The sequence below is a fragment of the Trichinella spiralis genome (genome assembly GCF_000181795.1).
Source record: "Trichinella spiralis strain ISS 195 chromosome Unknown Scfld4, whole genome shotgun sequence".
NCBI lineage: Eukaryota > Metazoa > Nematoda > Enoplea > Trichinellida > Trichinellidae > Trichinella > Trichinella spiralis.
In genome coordinates this window covers 8,740,297-8,760,458 of record NW_003526943.1, presented here as the reverse complement: position 1 = coordinate 8,760,458, position 20,162 = coordinate 8,740,297, and the positions used below count along the sequence as shown (strand labels likewise).

The window sequence follows — 20,162 nt, the reverse complement described above, 5'->3', positions numbered from 1 at the left end:
GCATCTACGTGTCTGAGCCAGGAGCTGAGTTTCGCATCATCCTGGGATTATATGTTGATGATGATCTTCTTTGCTTTTCAGATTTGACCGTTGATTTCAGCACCCTATTTTTGAACATGCCGTTTGATTGAGTCTATTTAATTGTACTCTTGCACTGTTTGTCTTTTTAGTCAATAAAATGGGCTAACTCTTAATATCAACAGTTATAAGTCTAGAAGAAACATAGTCTTAACAGAATTTTTATTTGCTGTGTCGTGTGCACTTTTAGTCCAGTTCGTCTTTGCGTTGCTAAGAAATTATAAACAGTGGAAACAGTAAGTATTTTTCCAAATGAAATAGCATCAATATTCAGTTTACATGGAGGAAGACACTGTTAAGTTTGATGAACTTCCTTAATTGTTGAGGATGCTTTTTACGGTAACCAGTTTTGGAATTTTTAACACTGTTTGAAATACATGTTAAATAATATATTGTACCATTTTTCATTTTATTTTTTAAAATCTAAAATGTACTGTACTTTTTGATTTGAAAATTTACTGTAATTGTACTTTATTTTATTTCTTTCATACTGTGCAGCGCTTTAATGCTCATTTACCAAATTTCATAATTAGGAATTCATTGTTGAAATATTATTATAAGCATTTATCGCTTTTATATACCAATGATTTTAATTTAAATTCTTTTAGTTATTTTTGAAGTAATTCACAACACACATTGGTTTGCTGTGCTGAATTGAACAATTTCTTTTGGTTGAACAGTTTTTGTTTACAAGCTCGTATAAACTTTTTCTCATATAAAACCTGAATGTTTTCACTAATTTTATACAACATTTTTGTTTTTAATTTGATCGACTTTTAAAGAATTTGAGAGCATTTTCCATGAATCAATGATAAACTTCATTGTAATATGAATTTATTGAAGTTTGTGTAAATGTAAGAAGAATTATCCAAATCTACTAATGTGTAGAAAGCCGTCCTAGAACCACCAGTTAAAAATTAGGGTGAAAGCGTTAACTAGTGATTAGTTGTTATTCTTGATTTGCATTCTGCCTTTGAATATTTGTAATTTATGTGAAATTTGTGCAAATTGAAAATTTTCTTATTTCTTTGAAATTTGACACTGATTTTTTCCAAAGTCGAAAAATGTTGACCTTGTAAAATTGGTTTTATTTAAGAGAGAATGTCTGTACTAGTGGACGCATTATATGCAATGGCATGTCGTGAAATGTACGATGATGTTCTTTATCTTGCATCCATTTTGAAAACAAAAGACGACGTGTGCTTAGGTTTCTTACAAGCAGAGGATCGCTATCGTTTAATGCACTGTTATGCATTGGTATTGTTTGAACAGGGTTATTTTCCTAAAGCAAAAGTTATTCTCGACGAATCTCTTCCTGATTTGAAGAAGCTGGAAAGTACACATAAATAAATTGTTTCAGTTGTGCTAATGTTTGATTTTTATTTTCAGAAACATTTTTTAAAAAATTATAATCTTTTTCAGCTCTTCCCAATGTAGGCATAACGGAAAGTCTGGAATCGATGAGTGTTACTGACGCTCGTGCCGATGATGAATTAAGAATTGCAAAGTGCTTAATGAAAATTGGTTCTTTTAACGATGCGATTGTATTATTGGAACGTCTGACGCCGAGATATCGCTCCGGCAGGATTATTGTGCGCTTAGCAGAATGCTATTATAAGACGAATGAAATTGGCAAAGCTATTAAAATTTACAAAGAGATCCTCTGTAATTATTCAGCATTTTCTTTTCGTGGAATTTAAAGTTTATTGTTTTATTGAAGCTGAATTCCCGTATGCATTGTATACTTTGGTTCGACTATTGAATCTGGGTATACCGCCTGACGAAATGAAGCAGACTATAAGCGACTGGACTTCTGAAAGTGGCCACACGGTTCGAGATTTGTTGGGAGCGTGGTGGTTTGACGATTGGTTTGATGCGCAACTGGAAATTGTATCAAGAAATAGATTAACCGGCTTAGCACATTTGAAGAAAGCGATTGCTAGGTTGAAAGGAAATCCTTTGATTTTGCGTCAGCTTGCTCGAGTCAGCAGAGAATGTGGTTTGATGTTGGAAGCGGTCAGTTATTATGAAGAGTGCTTTTCCGTTGATCCGTACGATCCAGAGGTTCCTGTTTTTGTTTTTGAATATATTTAATTTTAAAATGGCCAAAAATGGATTATTGTAGGATGCTGATAGGTACATTTCATTGTTGCTATCCCTTTCCAAGACCTCAGAGGCGGAAGCAGTGCTGGACCACCTGGTCACCCACTTCAGAGAGTCTGTGCAAACGTATGCCGCTTTGGCATACTGCTCAAAATTTTGGTCGAGTAGAAAACTGGCATTCGGTTATGCAAAAATGGCTCAGGGTTTGTCATCTGATCCACACGTTGACGGTTATCTGATCAACGGTATTTTGATGAGTGAAAGAGGTAGTACTGAAACTGCAGTTTCATTATTGCGCAAGACGTTGGATATGGATCGGACCAGGTTTGAATAGCTTTCAGTGATTTTTTGCAGTTTAGTATTAGATTTAACTTGGATGTTCGATTATTAAAGATTCGAAGCATACGAAGCTTTGGTGAACATGTTTTTGAAAAATGGAAATTTAAATGAAGCCGAAAGCACATTGCACAACTGTATGAACGCGCTTGGCGGCACAGCACCGGTACTTGCACTTTGCGCAAAAGTATTACTTAATAATAACCACGAACAGCAAGGTATGCAAACTTTGAATCATGCTTTGAAATTGGCACCGAACTATTTGCCAGCCATTTGCACGCTTGCTGATTATTATATAAAAAATTATGATTATGAACTCGCGGAGGCGAAATTGACGACTGCAATGTCAGTGTACCCGTCGCATCCGGAACTGATTCGAATTATGCGTACAGTAAAATGGAAACTTGGAAAAATTTCCGAATATCGAAATTAGTAAGTACAAGGAAAGCATTTTTAATTGTCTTGTGTGAGCGCAATTTCAAATGGAAAGAGGAAGAATTAATTTTTCGTTTAAGTTCTAAAATGATCGAAGAAACGGGACCTGTCAGTGATAAGCTTTCGTTTATTAAATGTGATGAACTGTTGGGACTGTTCGCAGCTGAGGATAGCAAAGGAATTGGAGGAAAGGAAAATTTTTCCAAAAACGACAGTTTCGAAAACGCTTCAAGTTCAACGAGAGACGATCAAAGTTCTGAATTGGCCAGGTTTTGGTCAGAAATGTCCCGCCTTTCCAAAATTATTGCTGCTTCGACAAAAGTTGACTGAAAGCAGCGATCGCCGTCCATTTTCAGATGTATCTCTTCCACCGATCGATCGATGAGCTGCTCGTATTCAGGATTGTTATTTCTATTTCACTCTTTCTTCTACTGTTTTGATTTTAACATGTTGCAGTCTAATGTTGGATCTGAATAATGACGCATTAAATCGAATACTTTAAACCAATTTGAATTTTCTGAACCGAAATTTATTCATTTAATTTTTACAGTAGATTGATGTTCAATATGTAATAATCAAGTAACTTCCAAACTGTACTTTTTCAATTTTTTATTAAGAAAAACAATAAAAAACAAAATGTAATTAATTAATTTATTATTATATTAAATATCTATATATTTACTACTGTGTGTACTGACGTCATCATTAAGTGTGCTTTTACAACGTTCGAAAATGAATAGAAACGAACCAGTAAAAATGTTGCAAGAAAAATTGTAGATTTAATAAAATATGAAAAGTTAAATTACGTTTTCACATTTTATTCGCAAACATACATTATTTCAAACAAAATAATAATTAAATTTCTAATTAATAATAATTAATCCTTGTTATTATTACTGTAATATTACACTATAGTTTATACACGATTTGCATGTACACAATTATAATTTCAATCTCTTAAATCACATTGTATCATTCTTGTTAGTTTTTATTTACACTTAAATTTTCATTTTCTTCTTCTTCAGTGTAAACTAATTTTCACTTGCATATTTCTTATGCAGCAACGCGCACATAAACACAACTTGAGACTCAATAAAATGTAAATATAAAATAAACGATTAATGTTTTACGTTTTGAAAAAGTGCATTATTATTTTTAACTAGCATTGAAATAGCACGCAACTTGAAACTGACCATATATTTCCATATAACACTGCTTGAAAAACTGACCGTTTATTGGATATTGTTGTTTTATTAAATTTTACAATTAAATCTAAATGTTAGAAATAGTAAATTGAAGTTACAGTTAAATTGTAAATAAATTTAAATGGAAGTAAATTAAATTTTTGAACAACTGAACTGATATTGAAACTGTTTTACTAAAAATTTTAAATAATCTTCTATACAATAGCGTTTTCAATGGCATTCGATTTGGTCGAAAAACATTATTGGGCACTTTTTCTCGTTTTTAAACGATTATATTATTTTTATTATATTTCTGATTTAATTTTTAATTGTGAAATTTCAATACAGCTCTGTTTTACATCTACGTTTTACATAGAAGGTGGTTGATCGTGAGAATTTAACATACTGTACTTATCACGTTGGCTAGAATGGGATTTTATTTTTATTGTTCTTCTTTTTCCTGATTGCAGTTTTGTAATTTTATGCCCCTTGTTGTATACAATTACACACTATATGAATTACTAATTTTTCAAGTAGAGTGTTAAATTTTTATGTTTTACATTTCTTGACATATTCAAGGACTGTGTAGTTTAACCTCAAGAAAATGCATCCGCTTCGAGTTCGTGAGCTGATTTTGCGAATGGTATCGGCAGTTTTTCTTTGGGCATTTGCATCTTTCTATCATCAAGTTCCTGGTAGGCAGATTGTAAATGTCAACTGTGTGTAATTCGAGTTGATTTTAAGTGAACAGAAATTTTTTCATATAACTAATACTTTAATATAATTGATGAAATTTTAATATATTTATCAAAAAATGAAAAAATGTGACAAGTAAAATTTATTTTTCAAATGTTTTGTTGTTTAATGTAATTTTTTATAAATCGTAACGATTCATTTAGTTTATAAAATTTTGTCGTTGATGATGGTAGTAGTTTTTGGTTAAAATTTAATTTAGACATGTTAAAAAGTTTCTTTCGATTTTAAAATTACAAATACGTGAATATTAATTTTTGAATGTAATTGAATTCTTTTATTTATCAATTTCTTTTCTCTGTTTGACGAGGAATTCGTTGTTTTATTTTTCAGACCAAATTTTTATATCTTCTGTTTTTAAGGTTTATATGGCGACGAAGGAATTCTGCCTGTTCGATCGGTTTTGAAATGCAGTAAGATTTTTTTTGTAGAAGTTTATGATTTATACGATTTTAAGCAAATTTCTGTTATTTTTTTGTTTTCTATCGTCGTCTTTTTAAGTGATAACATTAGTTTACATCGTAAACGCTGAATTTATTAGGATGAGTGCGAAATATTTTTTTCATTAGCAAGGATAATAAAGTAACGTTGCAATAATGAAAATTGATTCGAAATGTTAAATATTAGGTTTCATTTTTGTATTTTTAGAGGGAGATATAATGCATTGCGCATTTTTGAATGAAGCACCAACTGCTGTGTACATCTTCCAGCGTTTACTTTTCTTGTCTCCCAGCCAGGCATTGGAAGCGACTGCTTTGCTGGGCATGATTGTCGCAGCGCTGTCTTGTTATTTCTTGTACCTTCGAAGTGCTATAATATATTTTATTCTGTGGTATTTGTACTTTTCTTGCGTTCAGGTATGTTGACAATTTAAAGTACAGTTAGAGTACAATTTAAAGAAATTATGTTAAAATTTTTTACTTTAGGTTGGACAGGATTTCATGTGGTTTCAATGGTATAATTTATATGGCCAGTTGATTATCTTTCATTACGAGACTGCTGTTGTTGGTTAATTTTTAGGGATATGTTGCTTCTGGAAGTGGGATTTTTATCAATTTTATTGGCACCGTTTCGTATGGTTCGTAAATCCCCGAATCAGTGGTTACCACACGACAATGTGACTTTGTTTCTATTCCGCTGGCTTGCCTTCCGGCTGATGTTTCAATCAGGAATTTCGAAACTGTTAAATCAAGACAAAACTTGGTGGTCATTGACTGGTATGATTTAACAGTAATGTTTAAATTTTACTTATGATTAGTTTTTATTTAATTTTTGATTTTACTTTTAGCTTTGCATTACCATTTTGCAAGTCAGTGCTTGCCTACTTATTTAGCATGGTATGCACATCAGGCGTCTGATTCGTTGAAGCAGTTTTCAGTGGCAGCCACATTTACGATTCTCATTTTTCTTCCACTTTTTGGGTTATCACCATCTAAACACCTTAGAACATTTGCATTTTATGGTTTGGTGAGCTGAATTGACATTTGCTCTTCTATTTGACTATTATTTCCGTTATTTGTAACTCTGTTGTGCATTGTTTCAGACTCTTCAAATGTTGTTGATAAGCCTTACAGGAAATTACAATTTTTTCAACATTCTTTCGGTTGTTATATGCCTGGCTATGTTAGTTGAATGCAGTTTCAGTCATATAGGCATGTTTTTCATGTTTTTTATCAGTGCAGTTTTATTTAATTAGTTCATTTTGTGTTTTTTTAGGTACACACAAATGGAAAGCAACTTTGAAATGGAAATATCCGTTTTTTCGTTGGTGTTTCATCTTTGCTGGATACGGTTTACTGGGTTATGTATGTTGGTTATGGTTTTCAGTTCGAGAAGTCAAAAATGGCGACATTCAATTTTCATTGAGTATGTCGAAAATTTTTTCTTTTTTTGAGATGGAACAGTGAACAGAGGGAAAATTTTAGGACTCGAAGCAGCGAAATTTCATTCTAACTTATCCTACTGGCTACCTTTTGTATGTTTCTATGGTATTTCGATGTTTTTTTCCGAGATCTATGCAGCGTTTGTGAGGTGTGCTTTTTTCGGTCACCTTTTCATAACATAAAAATGGAAATTTTGGTAATTTCTTTTAAATTTCCATTCAGATGCTGGGCAGATTTTAAACATGTTAGCGTGAAAAGACGACTCTATTATGCAGTTCAGTGTGTTGTGATGTGCTTGGTTGCATCGTCAGCCTTTGCAATTAGTTTGGTAAGTAATAATTTTTGAACGATGCTTAGTTCTTGATTGGACGATTTTGTTAGGTGCCGTTTTCTTACATTGATCGCAACATGTATGATATGTATCCAACACATTTGAAGAAAACTCATCAAATGTTGGAAAAGTACAAAATTAGCAGCTCATATGGATTGTTTTCCAGGTTTGATTATTTCATATTTTGGTTGATTTGTATTTTTAGTGATTTTGTTTTATTTTTCAGCATGACAGGAGTTGAAGGGCGACCGGAATTAATTGTCGAAGGGTCGAACGCAATGAATGGTTCTTGGGTTGAATATAATTTCTTATATAAAGTGGGTCCCGTAGACGAAGCACCGATACTGAACAGTAGGTTGATTTGAAGTTGCGTAGTTTTTTTTCTCTCGGTTTGCTATTGTTTTATTCCAGTTCCTCACCAACCTCGCCTTGACTGGCAGATGTGGTTTGCCGCTTTGACAGAAAAGCCTGACGAATCTCCTTGGTTTATAAGTTTTGTTTACCGTTTGCTAACAAATTCTAAAGCTGGTATCATGAAAAAACATTTTTTAAGAAAATATTAATTGGATATTTTATTTCAGTGCTGGATCTTATGGATGCACAATCATTTACTAAAACACCAAAATATGTTCGGGCATCGATGTATAGATATAATTTTACGGCTTATGATCCAAAAAGGTGAATTTCAACATTTATTAATTACTGTAGTAATTGATTTGTATTTGTTATTTGTATAGACGCGTAAAAGACTGGTGGACTCGCAGCAAGCTCGGAGAATACTTACCTGCGTATACGGCAGATGACGAAGGTTTGATTGGATATTTGAAAAAAAGGAATTATATTGTTTTGAAGGTTTGCATATTTATTTGTTTATGTGAGAGGTTTTACTCATTTCATAAGTTTTCAGCCAAATTCAGAAGAACGACAAACTTGGATCCATAATATGTTGAAGATGTTACGAAATTATAGCTCAAAGTTGACAGGTGTTCAGTTCGTACATGCAGTTACCGTTGCAGTATATATTCCCATATTTTTGCTTCCAAAAGCGATTGGCAGTATTTAAATAACATGAAAAAGTTATTGTTTTTTAGTTTCTGTTAATTTTATCTGTTTAATTGTATACATGGCACTTCAGACATGTAGAGCAATTTGGTGAAGGTGAATGACTGATAACTGGATTTGTTTTATTTAGTAAATTATACAGTTAGTATTATAGAGTTTTATGAAAATTATATTTTGATAATTTTGAAAAAAATTTATTGATGAATGGTTATTTTTACTATCATGTATCATCATCATTTGACAACTGTTTGTGACACAGTGTGATGAAAATTAAAATAATAGCAATAATGTAATTTGTGACAATGAAAAACCATAACCAATAGAGAACCCCAAGAACCAGAGCAAGTACAAACATGCACAATTTGAGAATAATTTGAGAATTATATAATTTATAAAACTAAGTTAAATAAGTTAATTCATAGGTGATCAATTGTGACAATGTCACGATCAGTAACAAATAGGTTCAGTTGAAACTTTATTCTTCGTCACCAGGAGCGTTGCTATCCGATGAATCTGACTTATTGTCAGATTCTTCTTCTTTGGACTTCGCTTCTGGCTGATCAGCATTCGCATTGTCTTCAGAATCAGTCGCCGCACCTCCGACCTGCTTTTCTTCACTGTCAGCACTTGGTACGGCCCCTTCCTGAACTTTTCCTTCAGTTCCCTCCTTAGGCTTCTCTTCAGATTCAGCTGCTGGAGCTTCTTCCTTCGGTTTCACTTCAGGTTCAGCAGCTGGTTCTTTTTCCTTCGGTTTCACTTCAGGTTCATCTGCCCGGGCTTCTTCCTTCTTCGCCTCAACTTTTTCTTCACTCGGTTTTTCAGCCGCTTGTTCAGCAGACGGTTCACCTTGAGCCCTGTACATGACCGGCAATCGTATGGCTTTCAAAGGCGGCGCAGTTTTCCAAAACTCCCTAACGTCAACTTCTCCATCTGGAATTTCTGTGTAGCACACCACCACTTTGTCATCCCTAATACCGTTGAAGTTTTCTGGAATTGGTGCGCACCCGACGGTGAGCTTTTTCTCTCCTCGTGGGTCAAGCACCGCATACACAAAACTAACCTTGAAGCAGGTGTTGTTGGTAGTCTTGATCTTCAAAGCCAAGCGATGATCACTTTCATTCTTGACTTGTACCACAGCCCGTTGAATATCCTTGGCCGGGTACACGAATTCCAAGACCACAGGGGAAGCAGAAATTTCACTTCGTTCCGACATTTCAGACCGCAGCACAGCAAAAGAATTTTGCTCAAAATGACAAGCAATCGAAAAACCACTGCTTAAATACTCAGAAGGATTTTAATGTGACGCAGCTTTAAAATACAGGTAAAATGATTTTCAAGTAATTTTAAAGGAGCATACTATAGCCTAGTTATTTTCAAAAAAAATTCAAGAAAAAACAAAATATAAGTTAATACGTATTAAGAATTTTATAACGTTTATACAATTATCAATTTGCAATATTTTACAGATACATTTACTTTAAATATTAATAATTATAATTTATGTATATAAATGTATATTTAATGATAGTCACGTACTCTGAGTATCGTAACGCCTTTTTTGGAAAGTCGTATCTGATTGGGGGCTGAATTTTATTGGCTATTTGATAAACCTACCTGTTACTAAATTCATTCAGTACTTTAGTGAAAAATTTTTATTTTCTAAAATCTTTAACAATGAAGTTTGAAATCAATTTGAAATCTAGCATAAAACAGCAGTACTATGAAAACAAGGAAATGTGTAATAAAAAATTCAAGATGAAATGGTACTCTTGTAAACTTATCTGGCAAGACTTTAATTGGTTTTATTCTATGATTGGTCTAAAATTATTTTTCTATGATTCATAAACATGTAAACGCAGTTTATTGCTTTTAAATTCAGTCATTTTAAAAAATTTCCTATTTTAACAAGTAAATTCTTGCTTATTTTGAAAGGAAATATAATTATCATATGTTACAATATATAATAATGTAATACTGTATTAAAATATTTTTTAACCATAAAAATTATTGTATTATGCAGAAAGTGAAAGAATTACAAGGGAGTAATTCACGTCTCTTTGAGATGAAACACAACATTTACATTTTTCGATGTAACATTACACGTGTGGTAATAATATAAAACAATTCAAGTATATAAACAACTACAGTAAGATAAAATTAAAGAAGTTTGAAACTAATTAATATATGATTTCTGTTACAATTTTATGTGAAATAAGACACGTATATTATGATTTGTTGCTGTGTTGCAACCAAATGCGTCTGTAGATAGACGTAATATTGCTAATAGTAAATCACTCTGAATAAATTTATATTTGAAAATGAGCAAAATGATAATTTTTAATGAGAAAACGTAAATTGTTAAAATAAATTAAGGTAAATGCAAATTCGTTTTGAAAGATAAAAACTTTTAAATAAAAATACATTTTGATTCAATTTTCAATAAATGAAATTTTCATGGTGATACAGCAAAGATTTTTATTTTTATTCAAGATTTAGGATTTTTTTGTTTTATAAAATTTAAGATACAATAATATCTGTTATTGAAATCAGAAGCAGATTTTGTACCTAAATTAGAATTACTGTATTTCTATCTTTTTGTGTATCAATGCCAGTATGAGAAACAAAAAAACATTTTCTATACTTTTTCATGTGCATGTAAATTATTTTCATACTATATGTAGTATTTATACTGGCAAATAATTATGTTTATGTGTTCAAATACAACTGATCTGCTGCAAAAGATTAGTAAGTCACGGTCAAACAGCTGCTATATGTGCAGATATGTCTATCATCATCAGATTAATTTGACGCCTAATATAACATTCATCTGCAATACCTGAGATTTATCAATTTAATTATCAGCATTTCAGTTTTCTACCCTATATTATGTAAACGACAATGGTTACATGACCACTTAGGTTTATTCTGATTTCACCCCTAAAATTTGACCTCATTTTTCTGATTGGCTGTACGGTGTTTGATCGATATTTTGTGATAGACTTATGCTTATTTTTTATTTATCAATTTCTGACATAGTAAAATGGTTCGAATACTGATCAAAACTGAAAAACTAATAAAATAGCAAAAGGCAATCACTAATTACTGATCAAATGCCGTACAAGCTATGAGTGAACAGCCAATCATACAAAAGAGGCGGTTCTGGGAAAATGGGAGCAGGTAAAATCAGAGTAGCTTACAATTTTTCTGAAATTGAATATTCTTAATGAAATAATCAGAATCTATAATGAATCAGAAGGAGCTATGACATCATTCTATGAGGAAGAATAGTGATTTTGAAATAGTTCTGCACATGCAAAGTTGTGGGGTGGAGTAGTAACATAATGAATGAACTGATTCATTTTACAATAAGTTGAATTTATTTTTGAAGAATGAGTGTTTAATAATTTAGTTAGAAGCAGTGACACGCTTCGATAACTGAACAACATAACAAGAAGCAACAACAGAATAAAATAACAATCACAAACAGGTACTTGTCTTTAGTCCATGGCTTTTATGGTGAAACAGAAGGTACTCTGGAATTGCAAAACTAAACATGAAAGGTGCGAAAATGTTTTATAATTACAAGAGAATTGTTTTTAAAACAATCTTTTGTAGACATATAACATTTGTAAAACGCTTCAGTATATAGTGATGTGAAAAAGCCAAACAAAATTACCAACATCGATTGATACAATTAAATTATCTAATATCCATTCGATACCATTGCTTATTGCTTATTATTATCCAATACTTATTTTTTCACGTGTAAAATCAAATCCCATGGCGAAGCGCACAGAACTTAGCGTGGGACGAAGTCGGCTACAAGGGAACATATCGATAGCAATGTTCTTAAGCCTCAAAAGAGCGGTCATGCAAGCGCAATTGCCTGTAAATACAAAACATAAAGCAGTGCTGCGTGCATGTCAGCAAGGAGGAGTCATATCAACTGGTTAGAAAATGCTTTTTTCATTGGACAAAAACTCCTCAACTCATTCAACAAATGTATGCTAAGAACAGCATTACAAAAATAACTTTTATGGTTTCTTACATGGACAGAACACTGGTCAGCAAAAAGGTTCACAGAATAATTGCCATTCACGAAACGCTATTGAACGGCTGACTGATTTTCTGTGTAAGTTTATCAGAATAAACGTTGAGACCACCAAAAATGATGCTGATTTCTGTATATCACTATACTCTCATAAATGATGATTTAAAACACCAGAAAAACTGTCAAAAGAACAAAAATACTGAACTTTGAACCTCAGCATCACCTGTGACAAGCGCTCTGTAGGAAACAATAAAAGAAAATTCAGTTTCTACTGTTTCTGCTAAACCGCTGATTAAATAATCAATTGAACAACTAAAGATTTTCACAAACATATATACAACTTACAATTAATTCAAAATTAAAAAATATCCCCTGCATTACAATTACAGAATTATTTAACAAAATTTAGGTTTGTCAGCATACTGTATTCTGCAATAGTAAATACACAATATTACCTCATCCTTTGAACTTTCAGTTACTTAATCAGAGTTTCAGTGCAATGCTGTGTTTCATATTTTTATTGAGTTTTGTGTCAGCTACGGCATTTAAAGGATTATCAACAAGTCAGTTGATGTTGGCTGATCATGTACTTTCCTGCCGTGCACTTTGTGTTGACGCTTTTGCTCTCAAAAGCGATCATTTAAATGATTCATCATGTTTCTATCAAAGTGATTGCCTGAGTTGCTGGAAATACTGTGAAACATTTTATAAGAAATATCTAATAATGGATTCAATATGTGAAGATTCAAGAATATGTTTAACCGGTAAGTTTTCAGCTGAATTAATGTATTAATTTAAAGACTTGTTATTATTAGGTTGTCGAATGGCTTGCTATTTTTATCATCATGACTTGCGAGCAAATGGAAATCAAGAAATAAGTGGAAAGTTTGATGCCCCACTGAAACTTTGCAATTTAAAGGAGATGAATAAACTTGAAATTCAGTGGCAGTCACCAGTTCCACATCTTCCAACTCCTTCTCCTGTAATAAACATTGTTTATGCATTGTTTTGGAAAAAGGCTCATCAGAGGATTTGGGTTCCGTTGCAGCACACAATTAATAATTCAGTTACTATAAATAATTCCGACGGTTTATCATCTTATGTTGATTTTTTGCTTCTTGCTTATACAAGAGATGGTGCAATTGCTGTTTCGCGCTTCACGAAAGGAAATTTTCGAAAAATACTAGCGTTGAAGAATGAAGATACAACGGCATCATATTATTGCATTATTCAACAAGAAATGACGTTTTTTGATCCTTTCACTGTAACATTGTGTGAAGCTGCCTTTGCACACTTGATGGCTACTTTAATCTTGTTATGGAAAGAGAAATCAATTATTCTTTTTCTGATATCATACAGAAGAAGAAAAATTAATTTCAAACGCCACCCACAGATACCTAATGAAGGCAAGGCCGTTTCATTGAAAGAAAGCACTATTTCTGGTAGACCGAAAGAATTATTTGCAGTTGTTTGATTGTTTAACATGAATGATATAGAAAGAAACATACATTTCAAGTTTCCAAATTATGTTTTTATATGTATGTTATGCATGTAGTTTGAAAATAGAATGTGTCAAATTTTAGTAAAAATTCAACTATTCTTTTAGCTTATTTATTTGTTGAGTAATTCATGCAGTTTGGATAATTACTTTCTTGTTAAAAAAGTGTTTTACTCTGCTTTTTGATTTATTTCTATTAAGTCTAAATATAGCTGTTCTTTTTATTTTTCCATAAAAATAACTGTAATGAGATATGATCTTGCATTCGATGTAAGATAATGAAGACTTCTAATGATAATGATATAATTTTTTGTTGCGCTTCACTCCTGATGATAGTTTGTTTGTCATTTTCCATATTTGAATTATACACTTTTTAAAATACTCATTATGGACTCTTTTATCACTTTTCGAATATCATCACACAGTGAATATTTATTGCATCACGTTTTAATCACATTTTCAGATCAGCGAATTTCTTCTTTCTCTATATTTCTGAATGATAAATGAAATTAACAGTACTTATCAGCATATGTATAGTAAACTCTTTTTCGTGCTAAATCAAAGCCTGAATCGTCATCAGCGCTCACTCTAGAAGTTTAAGTTTACATAACATCTAAACAACCTGAGGCCCGTATTCAGTTTCTTTTTGAATGTCTGAATTGTTGTCTTAGTTCTATAGTGCAAAGTAGTGCTATTCATTTTTATATATGTTATTTCAGTTCTGATGTATCTGATGCACATGCACAATTTTGCATAATGTCACCAACAACTCTACAAATAAAAGCAAAACTACCATTCTTTTCTTTTTTCACTGTTACTCCTGCGTATTATTTCCAGTTTTGAAAGGTGAAATTTTATTAAATTAAATTTTGCTTCATTCAAGTAAAATTATGCATAATGAACAATTTAGGAGTTAACATACATTGAAATTGTATATGGAATTTTTATATTATTCACACTTACGAATGAAAATTAAACATTACAGTATGTATAAAATAAAGTACTTGTTTCTAAAAGTTTCTATGATTTTCTACGATCGAACGTTTATTGTTGATATGTCTTTGGTTATAGCAGGTGCAAAGGAAATGAAAAATCTACAGATGAAAGTACACTTTACTTGGTAATTCAGGCATCCTATGCAGAGATTATCCAGTGATACAGCATGAGTTGCTTTTATTCAAAATGCTGGTAAATAACTGCAGCGTGCAACATGGGACTGGTTTTACAGCGACTCTCGAGTCATTTGGTAGACAAGTGAGGCATCATGTGGGCATCCAAATTAGCCTGTCAATAGGCACTGAACAATCTAAGTAGAGGTTTCTACACAGTATTAGGCTGTTGCTGGCAGGAAGTCGATGAAAATTCTAATAAATTAAGTAAGACAAATTATATGTAGAACACTAGTGATAAAATGATATACCATAATTCAATATCTTGATACAGAAGAGCACAAATCTCTACTCGTTGGCTATACTAATTCAAGTAAAATAAAGAGCCTACGTGAATTGCTAAGTAAAGAAAGAGGATATTGTTGAAGCAGATGACAGATAGGAAGGGAATAAGAGTTGGCAGAAATTGGCATGTTTATTATGTGAATAAAAAATTCTGATTTTTTGTGTGCTGTGGTTTATACTGCTTGCGGGTCAACACTTATTGAATTGTGGACACTTTTCTTTTTTTATAGTTCAATGAAGGAATTGCATTTTCCACTGAACTAAGATACTGTCTAATTTATTTGAAAATCAGCAAACTGATTATTTATGAAAAGATAATAGCATCTGTTAAAAATGTTATTTCATTGCGTCTTAATTAAAGGATGTCATCGATTTTTCTCATGAAAAATTTAATCGCGTCTATTTATGAGATACCTTTTTGTAAAATATCTGATGCATCATAAAATCTAACAATTGCCTTATTTTCATTGTCAGAATGAGTTGAAAAATAACTTCATAGTCATGGATATTTGATTCTCCATGTGTTTATTATGAATTAATATTTAAGAAAATTGTTTTTTGCAAAGAGGTAAAATATTAATTTGAGAAGTTGTTAATATGTCTCAAAGATACTTGAAGAATGCGTAATGATTCTTCATATACTGGAAATCAAATTATTGTGGTGTAGATCTAAATTTTACATATGTTTTCAGATGAATAGGATAAAATATTGAACATTGGAGAGCATTTCAAATATTCTGAGAGAGGCGCTTTCGTGAAATATTGTATAATTCTCACATGACAGATGGACAATTGCTGTATGATGTAAACCTTCAATCTGACTGTTTTGTGTTGTGGGAAATGGTTCAGGAAGATATAATGAATTCAGAGCATGGCTTTGCTATAAGAAAAACCAGCTGCATCAGCAAAGCAAATAACTGAGAAGCTGTATTTGAAGTTTAAGCGTTCTGCTGCCGCACCAATTCACTCATGCAACAAACAACAGACTGCAAGAGCTCACTTATTGCGATTTGGTTTCTACTTTGACTATGGAAAAGTTAAAAAAGTATTAATGTGAAGAATTTAAGCATTTCACAAACAAATATACAAATTAAACTTAAATTGCAAATTAATTAAAATTTAATTAAAAATACAAAATTAATTTAAAATTGAATAATAAGTTGTTTAATTATGATTACATAATTATTTCATAAAATTCAGGTTTGATAGTATACTGTATTTTGTATAGAGTATACCACAATAATACGTTACTGTTTGGTTGCAGTGATAGTCTACTAATCCAAGTTTCATGGCCATGCTGTGCTTCATATTTTTATTGAGTTTTGTGTCAGCTACGGCATTTAAAGGATTATTAACAAGTCAGTTGATGTTGGCTGATCATGTACTTTCCTGCCGTGCACTTTGTGTTGACGCTTTTGCTCTCAAAAGCGATCATTTAAATGATTCATCATGTTTCTATCAAAGTGATTGCCTGAGTTGCTGGAAATACTGTGAAACATTTTATAAGAAATATCTAATAATGGATTCAATATGTGAAGATTCAAGAATATGTTTAACCGGTAAGTTTTCAGCTGAATTAATGTATTAATTTAAAGACTTGTTATTATTAGGTTGTCGAATGGCTTGCTATTTTTATCATCATGACTTGCGAGCAAATGGAAATCAAGAAATAAGTGGAAAGTTTGATGCCCCACTGAAACTTTGCAATTTAAAGGAGATGAATAAACTTGAAATTCAGTGGCAGTCACCAGTTCCACATCTTCCAACTCCTTCTCCTGTAATAAACATTGTTTATGCATTGTTTTGGAAAAAGGCTCATCAGAGGATTTGGGTTCCGTTGCAGCACACAATTAATAATTCAGTTACTATAAATAATTCCGACGGTTTATCATCTTATGTTGATTTTTTGCTTCTTGCTTATACAAGAGATGGTGCAATTGCTGTTTCGCGCTTCACGAAAGGAAATTTTCGAAAAATACTTGCGTTGAAGAATGAAGATACAACGGCATCATATTATTGCATTATTCAACAAGAAATGACGTTTTTTGATCCTTTCACTGTAGCATTGTGTGAAGCAGCCTTTGCACACTTGATGGCTACTTTAATCTTGTTATGGAAAGAGAAATCAATTATTCTTTTTCTGATATCATACAGAAGAAGAAAAATTAATTTCAAACGCCACCCACAGATATCTAATGAAGGCAATGCCGTTTCATTGAAAGAAAGCACTATTTCTGGTAGACCGAAAGAATTATTTGCAGTTGTTTGATTGTTTAACATGAATGATATAGAAAGAAACATACATTTCAAGTTTCCAAATTATGTTTTTATATGTATGTTATGCATGTAGTTTGAAAATAGAATGTGTCAAATTTTAGTAAAAATTCAACTATTCTTTTAGCTTATTTATTTGTTGAGTAATTCATGCAGTTTGGATAATTACATTCTTGTTAAAAAAGTGTTTTACTCTGCTTTTTGATTTATTTCTATTAAGTCTAAATATAGCTGTTCTTTTTATTCTTCCATAAAAATAACTGTAATGAGATATGATCTTGCATTCGATGTAAGATAATGAAAACTTCTAATGATAATGATATAATTTTTTGTTGCGCTTCACTCCTGATGATAGTTTGTTTGTCATTTTCCATATTTGAATTATACACTTTTTAAAATACTCATCATGGACTCTTTTATCACTTTTCGAATATCATCACACAGTGAATATTTATTGCATCACGTTTTAATCACATTTTCAGATCAGCGAATTTCTTCTTTCTCTATATTTCTGAATGATAAATGAAATTAACAGTACTTATCAGCATATGTATAGTAAACTCTTTTTCGTGCAAAATCAAAGCCTGAATCGTCATCAGCGCTCACTCTGGAAGTTTAAGTTTACATAACATCTAAGCAACCTGAGGCCCGCATTCTGTTTCTTTTTGAATGTCTGAATTGTTGTCTTAGTTCTATAGTGCAAAGTAGTGCTATTCATTTTTATATATGTTATTTCAGTTCTGATGTATCTGATGCACATGCACAATTTTGCATAATGTCACCAACAACTCTACAAATAAAAGCAAAACTACCATTCTTTTCTTTTTTCACTGTTACTCCTGCGTATTATTTCCAGTTTTGAAAGGTGAAATTTTATTAAATTAAATTTTGCTTCATTCGAGTAAAATTATGCATAATGAACAATTTAGGAGTTAACATACATTGAAATTGTATATGGAATTTTTATATTATTCACACTTACGAATGAAAATTAAACATTACAGTATGTATAAAATAAAGTACCTGTTGTTTCTAACTGTTTCAACGAATTTTCTTCGGTCATCACTTATTTATTGGTCGAGTAACGTATGGCATTTGATTAGCCGCTCAGTTCTGATCATTAATTGGATAATTTTTTTCCATGAAAGTTTTCCCAAATATGGGGCGCGTCACCATTACATTTTCTCATATGGACATAAATAATCAATTTTCCAATTTTTATGACAATTCTTTTGTTTTATAACTGAACTGCATCATTATTGCCTCTGTCATCTAAAAAATTTCAAAACAATGATGAGGAAAAGAGCGCAAAGAAATTGACGCTAAACAAAGCTGTTTGAATATCGTTTAGAATGGAACTTAAGAATGACTAAAGAGTGGACTGTATGAGTTATTTGTAGATAATTCAAAACCAGTTTAGTAAGTAGAATTCAATTTTATTCAGTTGGAGCAAGAAAGACGGTGAGCCAGCGACTAAGGTACAGTAAAGAGTTCGGTTAGATAGATTATATCTCGAATATATCTCTTATTTTGAATTCAATTTTAAATACCATTCTTCAGCAACATTTAGTTTTCATTTGTCATTTTTTCAGCACTTCAATATCAACCTATGATATTCTTTGTGGCGCCAACGCCTTTTGTTGATGTTGACAGATTATTAATCACACACAAATGGCGCACAAATGCTGACATGGAAATCGAAGAATTTGAAGCAGCTTTAACTTTTCTGCTTGGTGCTGTTCATCACTTTCTTTCTGCTTTCGAAATGCTTCACTTTTATTTATCCATGCGTGTGCAAAAATACTGTTCTAAAGAAATGTCAGTCAACAGTTGCTTTAACGCGTCACATAAATTACCTTCATAGCTAACAATTAAATACAATTTATGCCTAAGGTTCTTTTCTGTTTGTCAGATATTGTTCTGATAAAGGCTAGTTGAAGGGTATTCAAGTACAAAGGGAAAACGTAAAATTGATAAATTGTCCACAGCTGTGGTTTTCAGCTGAAACTGGGAGTGGTGGTTGCTGAATGTTAGCATCGAAATACTTTTCTGATTTTGCCTGCCTGTTCTCTGAAAATATTTCTGGCTTGTGCTAAGAATTTAATCTTTCCAATCTTTCTTTCGCTCCTATTTACATGAGTTGTTGTTTTTCTTCTTATGTTTCATTTAAATAAAAAAGTAAAATCTGGAATTCTGTTTAAAATAGAAATTTTTGATGATCTGTTGGATTTTGAAAACATTTTACCAAACAAAACTAAAAGCAAAGAAAATTATTTTTCATCTCAAGTTCACTCCATCATGGGTGTGAGCGTTATCTTCCTCTAGCACTGCATACGTTCTGCCAAAATATGACCATTGCTAATTATCATCGTCGGCAGGCATAAAGCATATATTTATCTTTCATTTGCAGCCCTAATTTTCATCACCATTGTTGAGAGTGAACAGTATCATGGGATTCACTGTCTTGGTCACAGAATGAATCCATTTGAAAAAGCGTCTGTCTGTAGCATTGTAAAAATTCCACACACCAATACAACTGTATGTTTTGTACTTGTTCATTTCTCTGGTATATGTCAAAAAGTATTTGGTTCACTCGGACTATATCAAGGGTCTGTGAAAATTTTTTCAGATGTAGCGTAGCTGCTGCACAGATTGAACTGAAAATGCTTTTGTCTAGCTTAGGGGAAATTTAATGCATATTTCTGTTGATCTAGTGAAAT

The 20,162-nt window shown here is 31.9% G+C and overlaps 6 protein-coding genes across 6 annotated transcripts; 5 read left to right on the top strand and 1 right to left on the bottom strand.

Annotated features, from left to right (window-relative positions):
• The first annotated feature begins 1,179 nt into the window (after positions 1-1,179).
• Positions 1,180-3,282, top strand: Tsp_02100 (putative tetratricopeptide repeat-containing domain protein). Its single transcript, XM_003377890.1, has 6 exons — positions 1,180-1,414; positions 1,501-1,670; positions 1,756-2,094; positions 2,204-2,505; positions 2,575-2,949; positions 3,033-3,282. Exons 1-6 carry the CDS (start codon positions 1,180-1,182, stop codon positions 3,280-3,282), a joined length of 1,671 nt encoding a protein of 556 aa, XP_003377938.1.
• A 1,458-nt stretch (positions 3,283-4,740) lies between these two features.
• Tsp_02101 (lipase maturation factor 2) lies at positions 4,741-8,166 on the top strand. The gene is made up of 15 exons (XM_003377889.1): positions 4,741-4,855; positions 5,252-5,302; positions 5,538-5,746; positions 5,816-5,844; positions 5,910-6,106; positions 6,178-6,356; positions 6,433-6,512; positions 6,606-6,755; positions 6,995-7,100; positions 7,154-7,269; positions 7,330-7,454; positions 7,515-7,631; positions 7,685-7,781; positions 7,841-7,955; positions 8,011-8,166. The coding sequence occupies exons 1-15, from the start codon at positions 4,741-4,743 to the stop codon at positions 8,164-8,166; spliced, it is 1,842 nt and encodes a 613-aa protein (XP_003377937.1).
• A 474-nt stretch (positions 8,167-8,640) lies between these two features.
• Positions 8,641-9,378, bottom strand: Tsp_02102 (sperm-specific protein). Its single transcript, XM_003377888.1, has 2 exons — positions 8,965-9,378; positions 8,641-8,841 (listed from the first exon to the last, which is right to left on the bottom strand). Exons 1-2 carry the CDS (start codon positions 9,376-9,378, stop codon positions 8,641-8,643), a joined length of 615 nt encoding a protein of 204 aa, XP_003377936.1.
• A 3,337-nt stretch (positions 9,379-12,715) lies between these two features.
• On the top strand, positions 12,716-15,028 carry Tsp_02103 (conserved hypothetical protein). Its single transcript, XM_003377887.1, has 4 exons — positions 12,716-12,980; positions 13,032-13,530; positions 14,434-14,538; positions 14,917-15,028. Exons 1-4 carry the CDS (start codon positions 12,716-12,718, stop codon positions 15,026-15,028), a joined length of 981 nt encoding a protein of 326 aa, XP_003377935.1.
• Positions 15,029-16,462: 1,434 nt separating this feature from the next.
• On the top strand, positions 16,463-17,437 carry Tsp_02104 (hypothetical protein). Its single transcript, XM_003377886.1, has 2 exons — positions 16,463-16,727; positions 16,764-17,437. The coding sequence occupies exons 1-2, from the start codon at positions 16,463-16,465 to the stop codon at positions 17,435-17,437; spliced, it is 939 nt and encodes a 312-aa protein (XP_003377934.1).
• A 1,614-nt stretch (positions 17,438-19,051) lies between these two features.
• Positions 19,052-20,082, top strand: Tsp_02105 (conserved hypothetical protein). The gene is made up of 2 exons (XM_003377885.1): positions 19,052-19,232; positions 19,853-20,082. The coding sequence occupies exons 1-2, from the start codon at positions 19,052-19,054 to the stop codon at positions 20,080-20,082; spliced, it is 411 nt and encodes a 136-aa protein (XP_003377933.1).
• The last annotated feature ends 80 nt before the right edge of the window (positions 20,083-20,162 follow it).